The sequence below is a fragment of the Paroedura picta genome, chromosome 1 (genome assembly GCF_049243985.1).
Source record: "Paroedura picta isolate Pp20150507F chromosome 1, Ppicta_v3.0, whole genome shotgun sequence".
Classification (NCBI taxonomy): Eukaryota; Metazoa; Chordata; class Lepidosauria; order Squamata; family Gekkonidae; genus Paroedura; species Paroedura picta.
In genome coordinates, this window is record NC_135369.1 from 137984654 (window position 1) to 137999666 (window position 15013).

At 41.6% G+C, this 15013-nt stretch overlaps 1 protein-coding gene across 24 annotated transcripts in view; it reads left to right on the forward strand.

Moving 5' to 3' along the window:
- The window catches only part of SNAP91 (synaptosome associated protein 91), an 85339-nt gene that overhangs the window by 34162 nt on the left and 36164 nt on the right, over positions 1-15013 (forward strand). For 16 of the 24 annotated variants that reach the window (XM_077305481.1, XM_077305545.1, XM_077305561.1 and 13 more), the window contains exons 6-12: positions 924-1017; positions 2090-2201; positions 3208-3314; positions 5240-5281; positions 8099-8194; positions 9856-9926; positions 13167-13194. In XM_077305481.1, the coding sequence (XP_077161596.1) occupies positions 924-1017; positions 2090-2201; positions 3208-3314; positions 5240-5281; positions 8099-8194; positions 9856-9926; positions 13167-13194 (550 nt within the window). Of the gene's footprint in view, positions 1-923; positions 1018-2089; positions 2202-3207; positions 3315-5239; positions 5282-8098; positions 8195-9855; positions 9927-13166; positions 13195-14221; positions 14256-15013 lie in introns of all 24 variants that reach the window. The other 8 variants (XM_077305667.1, XM_077305552.1, XM_077305586.1 and 5 more) reach the window with 3 other exon arrangements.

Genomic DNA, 15013 nt, shown 5'->3' on the forward strand with positions numbered 1-15013 from the left:
TGCGCTAATTGTGAAATTTTATAAATTAGGATCTTGTTTGGTTTTTGAATTCATATCTGTAAATACAGGAACTTTTGACTAATAGAATCTGTCTTCAGTTCCATATTTAATTTCACAGAGAAAATGAGTATTTGCTTTTCATTTGGAACAGAGGGCAGATTTTCAGTGTGATTTATTCTACCTCTACTTCATGGGTTCAGACGGTCTTTAAAAAACCAACAATACTTACATGTATTGACCTCTCTATCATGTTTAACATGTTGCTTTCAGGTTCAGTGTTGATGTATGCATTTCTGTAAATATTTGAATCTGCCTCCAATAGAGGTAGGTTCACAATGGGGTATTAACACTTCAGTATTCAAGAGTAGTGTTTATTTTTGAAATATTTTATTAAAATATGTGTCTTCATTTCATGGCTCAAGGCGTGCCCTGTTGAAAACTGAGTTTTTCCGAAGTGAATCCTGTGGTAATTCTCCCTGAAGGAGTTAGCAAGAGAGATTCTCCCTGCCTCCTCCTTCCCCAGCATGACAGGAAAATCCTATTTTGTTAGTGAGAGGATACTTTTGAAGAGCACCCACTACCTGGGTGGAGCAGGCTGCAATGAATGTGGGAGGGGGATATCACTACCTCTTTCTTCTTTTATTGGAAGAGAATTTACTCCATCACTTGTGGAAGAGGGACAGGGGAGTGTTCAAGCTGTTTCCTTATCTCTGCTGCAACCACCATAGTGCCCTGTTGTTCATGTAAATTATCTGTTCCTTAGCAGAGGATTGTTTTGGTGTGTAGGAGGGAGAGGCAGGGAAAATCTACTGTGGCTTTTTGCATAAGATTTTACTACAGGGTCCAATTTCATGTTTTACCTTTCTTTATTGCTAACTAATGTTTTGTGGATGTGTGTGTTTTTTTGTTTTTGTTTTTTGCAGGGCTGATGGTGTCATGAGGACGATGGTTCCAGAGAAATTACTGAAGAGTATGCCAATATTACAGGGACAAATAGATGCCCTTCTTGAATTTGATGTATGTACTTAAACCTTTCTTACTTGTTATCTGTAACCTCTTTTTGAGCAGTATCATATTTGGTTAAAACTCTTAGGGGCAGAGAGTGGGTGGGGCCCTCACCCAGGAGTCCCACCCCCCCAGGGAGTGGGCCCATTTGGAAGGCGCGAAGCGCCTTCCGATTGACGCCTCACCCACGAGTTCCAGCCAGTCAGGAGGCACAAAGCGCCTCCCAACCCACTCCCTGCCCCCCCTCCACAGGGAGCAATAGCCACAAGCCAGTAAGCTGCGGCCTCCATGGAGGGGAGAGGGCCGGGGAGGGCTTCCCCGGGCCAGGGGAGTGCACCCGCTGCCTGACAGAGGCGGCAGGTGTGCTCCGAGGGCCCCCAGGAAGCCGCAGTTTTGGTGGGGGGGGAGGCAGCCGGGGAGTGCTTCCCCAGGCCCGTGGAGTGCACCCAGCCTTGCCTAGGCGGCGGGTGTGTGCCACAGCATTGGTGGGGCAGAAGGTGGCTGGGGGTGGCTTCCCCGGACGCACAGAGTGCACCCGCTGCCTCCCTCCTTCAAGCCATTGTATGTTCATTAATGTTTAAATCTTCTTGTAAATTTTCCATATTTCAAAGAGAATAGGTGGAAGGAAACTGTGGATTGAACTAATTCATTGGTCTCTCTCTCTGTCTCTCTCTCTCTTTGTAATTTGTTTCTTCTCAGTCAACAGTTAATGTATCTTGTGCACAAAATTCTGTTGGGAATACTGCTAACATTGAATTTCTCTCCTGCCATCCTGTCTCTTCCTGCAGGGAATGATGTTAAAGGAAGCCTGATATTTCTAGTTGCCAAAGATAAAATTCTTTTCTGCAGCTTCTAGGAAAGATGAAGAGGGGGTTAAACACAGTTTTTAGTTTTACTACAAACGTTCCTTCACTGTCATGGAGATCACTTTATCTTCTTTTTGTGTATGAAACAGACTTAAATACTGAGTGTACAATGTTTGTGATTGTTGAGATTCCACAGTATTTAATTTAGTGTTCAAAAACACTATTTCTAAGCATCGTGAATCAAGCTTAAAAAAACATGGGTTCTTATTTATATATAGGTTCATCCAAATGAGCTGACAAATGGTGTCATAAATGCTGCATTTATGCTTCTCTTCAAAGATCTCATCAAGCTTTTTGCTTGCTACAATGATGGAGTTATTAACTTACTAGGTAAGCAAGCTGGTGAGGTATAGTTTTGAATGTAGCTGTAGAATATTGCATTTAGCAAGTCATTCTTGTCAGAGACAGGTAGAATTGTGACTTTTCAGTACATGGAAGGAAATGGCCTCTTACCCACAAAAAGTTTATGTTTCAGTGTTCTGGTAGTCTCAAAAAAACTTTTTAGACTTTTACAGACCACTATGAAAGCATCTTTGCTAGTGTCAGTAATTTTGGGTTGTGAAGACATTAATTTACAAACTGCACATATTAAGTGTATTGAAGCTAACTAAGTCAAGATGAACTTTCAGGAAAATCAGCTTTAACGCTTGATTTGTTTGTAGCTACTTAATTACAAGTGTAATTAATTAAAAATACATTGTCATAGTGGGGATGAGTTCCAGGCTGCTGCTGTACTCCCTCAGTTCATAGGACTAGAACAGACCTAAAGTGTTGTAAACATTGTCCTCTAATACGATGTATACCAAATTACTCCTTTGTCTTCTGAAGCATGTATCAGTATTACAGGGACAAGTCCACCAATAAAATCCCTCCAAGTTCTGACTAACCCCTTAGAAAGGTTTAAATTTTTAAGAAGAGGCAGTTTTTAAAATGTCTTAATACTTACATTTCTGTATAATTGTTTTAAAACCTGTTGTTACCCACCATGAGCCGACCAGGGAAGGGTGGGATACAGATAAAATTTTTTATTATTATTATTATTATTATTATTATTATTATTATTATTATTATTATTATTATTATTATTATATTGTCATTGTCATTACCCTCCAGTGTGGATTAGAATCCCTTGTTTATCTTTTCAAAGACTAACATCACTAATTATTCCAATGTGAGCCATTCTGGTCCTTCAGTCAATATAGTCTTTAAAGTCTTTTAGGCCAGAATTGGCAGAATAATTATGTAAAGATTAGGCTGTATTTTGCCAGGTAAAAGTCAGTGCTATAAATAATGCTAATAGATGTTGATGTATAACTTTGTATATTTTTTTCCTCAGAGAAGTTTTTTGAAATGAAGAAGGGCCAGTGTAAAGATGCTCTTGAAATCTACAAACGGTTTCTAACCAGAATGACAAGAGTATCAGAATTTCTAAAAGTTGCAGAGGTAAATAAAATGTCCATGATGAATAACCTACCAAACATAAATGGTTGTTGTGTACAGAATCGTTCCATAGTTTTTTCCAAATGTTCCTGTTCATGTTGAGCAAGTGTGCTCAGAAGCCAGTGATCACCGGGCAAGGGGGCCAGGCCAGGACACTTGTATTGGTCCCTTTCTTCATGCATGGACACATGAAGTTGCTTTATACTGAATCAGACCTCTGGTCCATCAACAACAGTCTTGATTACTCAAACTGGTAGGACTGAGGCTGAGGTTTTTCATATCACCTACTGCCTGGACCTTTTAACTGGAGATGCCAGAGAATGAACCTGGGACCTTCTGCATGGCAAGCAGGTGCTCTACTACTGAGCCACAGTTAAGCTTGGCAAAGTCTCATATAGAAGAAGAAGAGTTGGTTCTTATATGCCGCTTTTCGCTACCCAAGGGAGGCTCAAAGCGGCTTACAGTCGCCTTCCCTTTCCTCTCCCCACAACAGACACCCTGGGAGGTGGGTGAGGCTGAGAGAGTCCTAATAATGGGAGGGGGGAAGTTGAGTTTGCCGATCTCCGCCATGTTGGTAATGTTTTTTGTCTTTTAATGGGGTCTTAATGGGGATTTTAGGACACTGTAACACGCCACGAGCCGTAAGGGAGTGGCGGGAAACAAATCTAATAATAATATAATAATAATAATATCACTGATGGCCACCCAGCTGGCTGCATGTGGGGGGAGTGCAGAATCGAACCCGGCATGCCAGATTAGAAGTCCATACTCCTAACCACTACACCAAACTGGCTCTAGGAAACATGAAGTTCAGTCTGTATTAGGTAATAGTTTTATTTTAGAAGGCTAAAGATGATAGGCAGATATTCTGGGTAATGTGTAAGTAAATACTAACCATAATATTGGAAAAAAGGGTCATCTAGACCAGTGGTCCCCAACCCCCAGTCCGTGGCCAGGTGCTGGGCTGCGAAGGCCTCGGCGCCAGGCCATGGCTCCCTTTTCCCGCCCCCTCCACTGTGAGAAGCTTCCCCCCCTCCCAAAGCAAGAAGCTTGCCAGGCCGCAAGCTAATCGGCCGCTTCGGCAGCCGATTTGCTTGCGGCCTGGCGGGAAGAGGGAGCCGCGGGCCCCGGCATGCCGGCAGCACAAACAGGGCTGCAGCGCTGGGGCTGCAGCACGTGCATGGGGACCCGGGTCGCCCTCTCCCCACACCCCAGCGCAGCGGTCGGCTGCCTGATAAAGGTTGCGGACCGCTGATCTAGACCCATTACAATCCAGATTCATTCCTAGGTTTCCAATAGAGATTATTAAATCATCCAAACTGGCAGTTAACCCAGAAAATGAGTAGGGCAGGGAGTATGTCCCTGCATGTTCTCCTGGGCCTCTAAGTACATTCAACTGTGATGTCCTTCTGGTGAAGAAGAGCGGATTTTTATACCCAGCTTTTCTCTTCTGGAAAGGGTCTCAAAGCGGCTTATGGTCGCCTTGCCTTCCCTTCCTCTCCCCACAACGAGCACCCTATGTGGTAGGTGGGGCTGAGGGAGCCCTGATGATACTGCTATAGTCTTCAGGTGCAGTGCAGTTTTAAGGGTGTGGCAGACAAGGTCTGTAGTACTAATGTGATTAGCTACAAACTATCTAGAACATAGACTGGTGCAATCAAATAAGAAAAGTTATATTATCTCACCATGTCACTTTGGCCTAGTTAACGCCTGAGTCCTTGAGATGATTGCTGCTGTGCCAGCCTAGAAGTAGAGTACACCTTGCAGAATCACAGAGCAGGAGAACTTCAGTAAAGCCATAAAGTGCATTGCTGTAAACAGCAGCAAAATCCAATGTTATTTTCTTAAGTAAACATAAATGACTCAATTTGCAGGACTTGCAATGTATGAGGGCCCCTTTCTGAAATTCTCTTTTCTTTTATCCACAGCAAGTAGGGATTGACAAGGGAGACATTCCTGATCTTACACAAGTAAGTCCCTCAATTGTTTTGCCTGATCAGTAATAGCACAAAAATATGTTGTTCATTTAGCATCCAACCTAATGGCATTAGTCTGTATAGTGTCATAAAGCCAAGGTATGTGTCCTGAAAACAGTAAGCATCTTTAAAGTCAACCCATTATCTTTCTTCCTAGAAGAAATTTATTTTCCAGGCTACGTTTAATATAAAGACAATGAAAAGTCTGCCCATTCCTTGTCCTTTTTAGAGGTGCGGATCGATCCCACAAGCCAAGACTGAGTAGTGAATGTAGAAGAGGACATTCTTAATTACTGAATACATACTTTCACCTAGTCCATAAGTTCACTACTGCTGGAAGTCTTGAGTCTTCAGGCATGAGACAAGGTTAGGGCTGCCATAATATGATCAAACTCTGGTTTAGGGCAAAAAGAAAAAAGTTTGAGAGCTGATGAAGCACAGTTGTCTAGAATGTGAGCTGAAAGTCACCCCTCTGAGATCATTGGATGATCTTAGGCAAGCTACTGGCTATCAACTCTCATCTGTAAAACAGGAATAATGAAAGGGCTTACTTTGTATTGCTGTAAGAAGGAAAGCAAGAATATATATTTTAAAAAATATATGAAGCTGTTGCTGGATGAGACTAGAGGTGTATATCTGACCCAGCTCTGTCCCCCAGGTTTCTCTGTACAGCAGCAGGTTAGACCCAGGAGGTCAGGGAAGTAGATCATGGTGGTCATTGTGATTCAATCTGTACCTAATACAGCAGTCTGCCATTTGTGTGGGTGCTCTTGAAGGTAGGAGATCAGGACAGCATAGGGATTCTGTTGTGCCATCCATCCTACTGCCCAGCTGTCAGTCTTCCTGAGCTTAACAGATATGGTCTCAAGTGGGCTGGTAGAGACCCCAAGATTGGTGATCTTGGGTGACTTCAACATTCATGCAGAGGCCAAGGCCAAGCTGCCTTGAATAGTTTAGAATTTCATAGCCTCCATGGGCCTGTCCCAAGTAATTACTGGCCACACCCATTTAGCAGGACACACATTGGATTGGAACTCTTATACGCCTGGGGAGGGAGATCTGGAAGTGGGAGAGTTAAAGCTTACTCTCTTGTCATAGACCTGATAGAGTACAGATTTGTCGCTTCCTCTTTTCACCCCAGGGGTGATGGAACCATTAAGATGGTCCACCCCAGACACCGGATAGATCCTGGTGGGTTCCTGACAGTACTTGGGGACTTTCCTTCCTGGGATGTTGATGGTTTTGTCAAGGGTCTTAACTGCTCTCTGGAATATGAAAATGGCTTGGGCTGTCATTGCCCCTAAGCACCCTTTCCCCCCACACAGAGTGAAGCAGTCCCATTGGTTCACTGAGGACCTAATGGTGATAAAATGGGAGGGACAATGGCCAGAGCACCACTGGTGGAGAACTTGGAGTGAGGCTGATTGAACATGGCATAGAGTCTATAGTAGAATCTACTCAGTGGTGGTGGAAAAAGGCAATATTTTTCACCACCTTTTAATTTTCATGTAATTGTCCAGCCGAGCTGTTTCATGTGGTCCAGGGACTTTTACATCATAGCCCCAAAGAACTGATAATATTGGGGGGTTTCTGCTGTACCCCATAGCCCTTGGCTCATGGGGGTTCCAGAGGGTTCACTTGTATCCTGCATGCTATTTATTTAATGCTGCCCTGAGTGTAAGTTTCATGCATGTAATTTTAACTTCAGAAGTATAATGAAGTCAAAATAATCTAATTCTGTCCTAGAGGTATAAATCCTACAAAGGTGGGAGTCTTTATCATTTTGAATGATAAAAGGCAAAAAAGAGCATTTGTAATTATTTTGGTTATTATTTCCTTCCTCTCAGGAAGATGTGCACCACGCCCTTTTCATGACACCAATCCTCCAAAATCTTTTTTTTTTAATGTTCTGTCTAAGAAAACATAGCAAAATTGAAATCCTTTAGAGATTTGTATCTGCTAACATATGCTAACGTACTGTTTAGAGCAGGATCCCACCAGCTTGCTTGAACACTGAAGGGAAAATTGGGAGTGTTGGGTGACATTGTCCCAAGTACTCATAAGGATGAGCAAGACAAAAGCAAACCGAACTTGGGTAGTATAACAAAAAGTTATGGATACTGGAACAAAAAAATATTTTAATCCACCTAGCCTAGTACAATCTGTGACTGGTTGCAATTCTCTCAGAGGCCTTTCAAGCCCCTCCACTTAAAATCTCCTGAAACAGACAGCCTGGACATCAAACTGGGTCTAACAGCTTGAACTTAGCTTATTTTAAGAAGGACATCTCACTGAAGATGGGAAGAGAGCATCGAAGGAAGGTTGCTTAGGGTTTCAGCATTGTTCCCTAGGCTATAGCAGAAGCAAACTATGTTTCAAACTGGGCATGCTGTTGCCTATAAAATGCAAGGGCCCTTTAACATTGTTGCTCCACAAGTTACAGTTTAGAAGCTGATGCAGCCTAAATGTGACTTATTTATTTAGGAAATTAATGTGCTTCTTCTCCAGAGTGCTGTTTGAGGGAACTTACAAGTAAAAACAATGCCATAAAATCATCACATTAACCCTGCAGATCTTGCCTATATTGAGGCCCTGCTTTGAAGCTAATTTATTATGGAGTTGGTCTAATAAACTGTTGAACATTAGTGAGCTGGGGCGGAGGTAAGGGTCATGGAAGGAACCTGAAAGAGTTAGAGCTCTGTGCTCTCTATAGAAGTTGTCCTGGCTGCAAGCTCTGCACATTGATGTTACAATTCAGTGTTCTTAAATCACAGTGTTTTAATCACACTGTTTTGTGTATGAAAAACTTAGGTATTGCTGTCCAGAATTCTGAGTGATCTGAAAAACAGTGATGATAATGAAAAGTCTCCTTTTAAAGACTGTACAATTGATGAACCGGTAATCTTGGTAAAACATAGCTTGTATCTCTTTCTGTGCCTCTGAAGGTTTTTCTCTGATCACTCCTCTGGCTTTCTGGGAATCTCCTTATCTAGGCACTATTTTTATCTTGGAGTAGCTAAGGCCACTGTTAACTGTTCTTTACTTTCCCTCATTATAACAAAGGCAAGCATACATTTCAGTCATTTTACTGCCTATAAAATATTAAGGGAATCCAGTGGGTTAAAAATCTAAGGAGCAGTATTTTGTATCCAACTTTTTAATCACAAGTTGAAAACACAATTTTATATGTAAAATGTTCTTAGGGCCTGATTACTGATATGGGGCAGACAGAGAAAAAAACAAGAGGAAGGAAGAAAAAACTTAACCCCCAAGCATGAAGAACCCAGAGGTTAAAGAAATCAAAATATACAGGCTTTCCCGCATATATGCCTTCTGAACTCTCTCACTCCTTTGTTATCGTGCCTTTTTAGCCAAGCATAGGATACAATATCACTGCTTGTATTTGTTTATTTAAAACATTAATTCAGGAGTGGTTTATCATAGTAGCTCATGTAGCACGTGCCACAAGTTTCATGGTTCCACAGGCCCCATGGTGCTATACAGTTATTTTTAGGTTGTTTTCTTTCTTATGCTAGGGAAATTTAAATTCAGAATAATACTAGTAAATATTTTCAGCAAAATGAAGCTGTCAGTTGCTTCCAAAGTTCCAACCACCCCTCAGAAGGGTGACCCTCTGTTATTTGTGCAGCACAAGTAACACCGCCAGTTGTGTTCTGGTAAGGCCCCACAAATCCTTAAACTGGGCCCATATTAATTATATCCCGCCTTTCTCCCCAGACTCCATGTATGTCCATGGCTTCCTCTCGCATAATTGGCTTGTGTCCCATGTTAAATTTACTCCAGCAGGATGGAGAAGGGCTATTTTTGTCTAGTTGTTCCTCATTGCAGACCCAAAATTCACCCCTCTAGCTTTTCTTGAGGGCCATCTGTTCCCTAGGAGCAGCATTTCAGGGGAAATTTTGGGCTGCCATGGAGGGTAGGGACTAGAAAGTTATTTCCATTGATTGAGATGACTTCTCTTAGTGGAGATTTCTTAGAGGATCCAAGCATTACTGGGGACAAGGAAATGCATGATGTGATCAGATCACATTGTAGTAGACCTTATGGTGAAGAGAGAACAAATACAGGAGTTTAGTGGTTCTTGAGAATCTAAGTTCTGCCCTGATATTGCAATTCTACTTGCATAGAAGAGAAAATGATGACTAAGCTAATTAGGTTGAATGCAAAAGTGCAAGGTATGCATGCAAACGACCGTGTTAGTTGCAGTTTGATTAGCGTCGTCGTTCAGCGAATGCCTGTACTATTCATTTCTGAAATATGCATACGGACCTGCACACATTCACACACAGTAGCCTTAACTGCATGGTGAACAATTTGATGTTACTGACAATCTGAATATACTTCCAACAACTGTTCTTCTTTTTCTCTTTTCCCAGCATGAAGGTGGTTTGTGTATCTCACAATTATTGCAGAATTAAGATTATGGCATGTGCATGCTCATAACTGGTTCTGAATGGTTCAGAGAGAAGACAGGATTCATCTCGGATTTAACATGACTTCTGTGTAGTACAGCCCTTTTACAATGTGAAACATGTTTTTTCCCTTAGGCTCCTAGCAGTCTCATGGAGACACTTGAACAGCATCTAAACACCTTGGAAGGAAAGAAATCTGGGAACAGGTATGCAAGAAGCCCCACCCCCCCAAATAGTGTGATAATGTGCTATATCACAATAACCAATTTGAATATCAATACTGCAGCAAAAATTATCACCTGATTGTTCCCTCTGTATTCCTCCCAAGGGTGAAAACACATTAACAGTCTTAGAAAGAGTTAATAGTTTCTAAGGCTCTGCATGATTATAGTCTTTCTTCCCCCCTCCCCCAAATACCTCCTGTCTTTCTCCCCCCCCCCAATTACCTCCTGCTCTCACTACCATAACTATGATATGATCTACAGTGTTTGAATTAGCCCTTTAAAATGATTAGCTGGTTGCTGAGTAGCCCCCAAATATTGCTGTTCCTAGTGGCAGAAGAAACACCTCAGACAACGCAGAGCATGTGCACGCACTGTCCTGTTCTCCCTTCTTCCCTCCCTGCCTCCCTTGGCCTTCAAGCAGTGGTTCTCAACCTCGGGGTCGGGACCCCTTTGGGGGTCAAACGACCTTTTCACAGGGGTCGCAGCAGGGCAAGCAACTTGGCCGTGAGTGGCGCTGCCACTGTTGCTGCTCCTCCTGCAGGTGCCCACACTCGGCTGCCAGCTGCTCCAGCAGTGCCTCCAGCGCAGTGCAGTCTCCCACCAGGTGCTCCAGGTGGCAGTGCAGTTCAGCGGGATGAGAGGCAGAACTGAACTGAGAAACTCTGGGGGGAAAAAACAATTTATATACAATCATGAGCAATGGATCTTCACACCATTGGTCAGTTTTGGTTTAATTTCTGTGAAAGAACACTTGCATAATTTTATGAGGAACTGTATTAAAGGGTCACGGAATGTGGAAGGTTGTGAACCACTGCCTTAAAGGAAAGAGTCCTCAAGCACTATGTTGCAGCTTTAACTACCACAGTATATGGGATGTGCATCTATAATGTGGCTAGGCTGCTGTTCCTTTGTAAATCAGCTGGGTTATTCTACTTCTTTGGCATTGGGACATGTAGCCAAAATAACACTGAGTTGCTATGTCCAGTTGATCAGAAAACTCCATTTATTTCATCATGTCTTATAGCGTTTTCATGAGAGATGACTAGAAAAAAATAGGCTATTTTAGGATGTTAAGAGCCTACTGTCATTAACATAACTTTTGTTGTGCCTCTTTTTTCTTTCTGTATATGTCTGTCTTGCAACAAAGTGAGGGGTAAGCAGATAATCTCTTGTGCTTGTGTACATTTCTGGAACAATTGCTCACAGCCTAAGGTGCCCTTGTGGAAACAGAAGGTGATACTTGTGCCACTTCCATGGATTTCCCACTGGAACTGCAGCTACGTGTGCTGAGTCTCATGCTGCTCCCAAGAACTCTAAAATCCTCAAGAGCAGTATTGGTAGTGGTGGGGATACAGAAGATTCAGAAAGGCAGGGAAGATCCACCTGTAAATGGAATTTTGTTCCTTGTTTTGGTTCTAACCCAGAAACCCGACAAATTAGACTCTAGTTAAAAGGTTCTTGAGACCTCCCCCTGCCTTCTCCCACAGGATAGAGAGAATAGCTCAGTGCTCAAATTCTCATGTTAATGTTTTTAAATCTATTTAGCAGAGCCTCTTGTGGCACAGACATGCAGTCTGAAAGCTCTGCCCATTAGGCTGGGAGTTCAATCCCAGCAGCCGGCTCAAGGTTGACTCAGCCTTCCATCCTTCCGAGGTCGGTAAAATGAGTACCCAGCTTGCTGGGGGGTAAACGGTAATGACTGGGGAAGGCACTGGCAAACCACCCCGTATTGAGTCTGCCATGAAAATGCTAAAGGGCGTCACCCCAAGGGTCAGACATGACTCGGTGCTTGCACAGGGGATACCTTTACCTTTAAATCTATTTATTTAAATTCCTAGATCTGTATTTTATTCTACTTACGTAATTTATGCTGTTGTGAGCTGCCCTGAGTTCCCAGAGAGAGGGTGGCAAATAAATAACTATAAATAAATAACTAAACGCTGTGGTGTATGCACAAATGTTCCATAAGGATATTTAATTCATAAATATTTCAAAGTATAAAAATTTATGTCCCTTTTTCAATGCTTTAGTATTCTAAAGAAATTATAAATTATATGTTTATACTGGTTGATTACATAGGCTATGAAAGAAAGGACTCTATTTTGAGTAAAGTGTGGGGAACACCAAGAACCAATGAAAAATATTAATAAGATAATGTAATCCTTACAAGAGAGCAGAGTAAATGTACTTATCTAGATATGCTGGTAATCTCTATGAAACAAAACAGTTTTTTTACTGGTTTGGTCCAGTTTTATGGATTTGAATCAGGGGTGCACTTGTTAACTTCATAAAGATGTTTTGTTTCTGGTGTCTACTAGTTGGAAATGGAAAAAAGAAAATATATTAAGAAAGTCTCTTTCTCTAGCAGACAGTAGTGGTGGAAACTGCGGTCCAGTTTTGCCTGACTCATGGCGACCCAGTAAGGTTTTCAAACCCAGAGACATTCAGAGGTGATTTGCCATTGCCTGCCTCTGTGTGGCCACCCTGTGTGTTTCCTTGACAGCCTTCCATCTAAATACTAACCAAAGCCAGCCCTGCTTAGCTTCTGAGCTCTAACAGGATCAGGATAGCCTGGAACACAGGTCGGGGCAACAAAGAGCGACAGCTCTCATTAAATTTTAAGCCATCTTTATAATTGGTAACGTGAAGACAATTGTGTTGAGGCTTCAGTAATGCAAATTCAATTCACCATCTTTTGTCTGACTGAGTTACTTGGTTCAGCCCTAGTTAATAAATATTTCTCCCCCCAAATAACACTTTCCCATGTTAATCTTTTAACACCCCACTGTGGAGCAGTAGTAAGGCACATAAGAATCCTTGGCCGTGGAACTTCATCTTTTTTATTTATGAGGTATTATTGGAATATAAGAAGCTGCCTTATGCCAAGGCAAATCAGTAGTCTGAGTCCAATGCTCCCTGCTTCTACTGGCAGCAACTTTCCAAGTTTTCAGTCCTCAGGCTTGCTTCCTGAGATTGTATTGATTGGGTATCAGTGACCTAGGACACAAATGCATGTGCTCAGCCACTAACAGTATTTCTTGTGCACCGAATGGATTTGTCAACACTAATAGTTACTTCCATCTTGCTGAAGTTTTACAAACCTAAAACTCTGTTCCAAGCTTTTGGTGCTGGGGGGTAGATAAACATGCAAACTTATGCTCATGTGTGTTTAAAGTATTTCCAAAATTATTTTATTTAATAACCTTTCTCTGTTAATTCTAGCTCTGGTGCTCCTTCACCTCTGGGCAAGGTAAACTTTTAATATTGTTTTTATTACTTGTGCTTGCTTTCTGTGTGCAGGGGTTAAATTACATGGAAAGGCATTCAAAGAGGATTGCACCATGTGCTGTAAATCAGTAACGTCTGTACAAACATTTCTTTTCATACTAAATTCATCTAATGGTGACATATAAATGTGTCACAATCATGCGAGACCTCAGTTTGCAAAATTGGGTGTTCTGTTATTTATGGAGCGTAGTAAATGTTCCAAATAAATGGGCCTTAAAACAAGACTAGGAGTTAGTTTATACAACCATGGAGAGAATTTTCAAGGAAGTTAAGTTCTCAGTGTCATCATCATAGAGCAGTGGAGCTCAGACTCCTATATATGCTGATGGTATCACAACTAACTCCATGCAGACAAAACACATGTGTGGGTTTGGTCAAGACATTGCAGGTGATGATATTGCCATATGTAACAGCATTCAGAAGATTACTGTACAACTCATGATAACCAGTTTTCTCCTATTAACAAATTATATCTTTAATTTCTTGATTTTGTGCTGTTTTGCATAATTTGGTCATGCAGTGGAGCAGTTACCTGGCTTTTAGTTTTAGTTCTACTTGATACACAGCTGAATTTCACACATAAGATTTAGCCCAATGAGACTGGCAAAAATGGGTACAAGAAAATTCACTGGAATATCTTTTATGGCATATGGGTAGATCTGCATAAACAATTTATGCACAGCTGCCTTCATTGTGCATGCAGTTATTTGTACATACATTCTTTGCAAAGTATGTTATTTGGGGTTCAAAGAAAAGATATTGAATAAAAACTTTAATGCAAGTGTACTCACCCAATGATTTTCCAGGCAAATATAAAACAAAAATGTCTGAAAACTCAGCATGCATGTCCCTCAGTATGAAGCTGCCATATACCAAGTGGCAGCCAACTTATCAAGGTCAGTAATGTTTATCCTGACTGGCAGCAGAGATCTTCACTTTACCTAGTGTCTGATCCTTTTTAATACAGACTTGTTGGTCTTTTGACCTAGATGTTACCTGACCAGACTGAAACACAGAGTCCAGGTAAAGTTTCAAAGTCCAAAATCCATGAGGCAGGTATTCTAGCCATGCAAGGCTCAGTCTAATTGAAAGGATGACCCAAAGGTACAAACTAGAACAAATGAACTTCCTTTATTCCAGACTGTCCATAGCTGGCCTGATCCTGGCTGATCAATTCAGGTATATCGCTGAGACTGTTCAAGCAAGCACTCATCTCTGCCAAGAGAATGCAAGCGCAAAACTCCCCCCCCCCATCTCTGCTCTTTAGGTTTCCCTGATCTCTTTTGAACTTGTGCTCATCTCATCCCTTGTCTTTCTCTCTGAACTATAAGTCATCATTGTATTAGCTGCCCAGACAGTAGATTCACTTTTTTTTAACTTACTAGGCCCAAAAACCTGAACCAGTGTTTTGAAAAGGCTAAAAAAATGACTAGGACAAGATCAATTTCTTGACATACACATATCCCAGCTTGCTGCAGCAAACAAGTTCCATGTGTCTGTCATGACTAATTGTCACTGATAGACAGATTCTTAGAGAGTATGTGGTTCTTGCTATGCTTGTATCTTCTTTGTAGAATAATCTATTTTGACTGAAAACTACTGCCCAACATTTTTATTGGGTGAACCAGTATTTTAGCATTATGAGTGCTACAAAACTTTCTCCATACCATGAATTGTGTTTTAAAACTCTTTTTACCTGTTTCTCTTGAGCTAAAAACCCTTAAACCTTGTTTGCCTTTCCCTTCTTTTGCTGTATCAGTATATTTAATTTTCACATGATC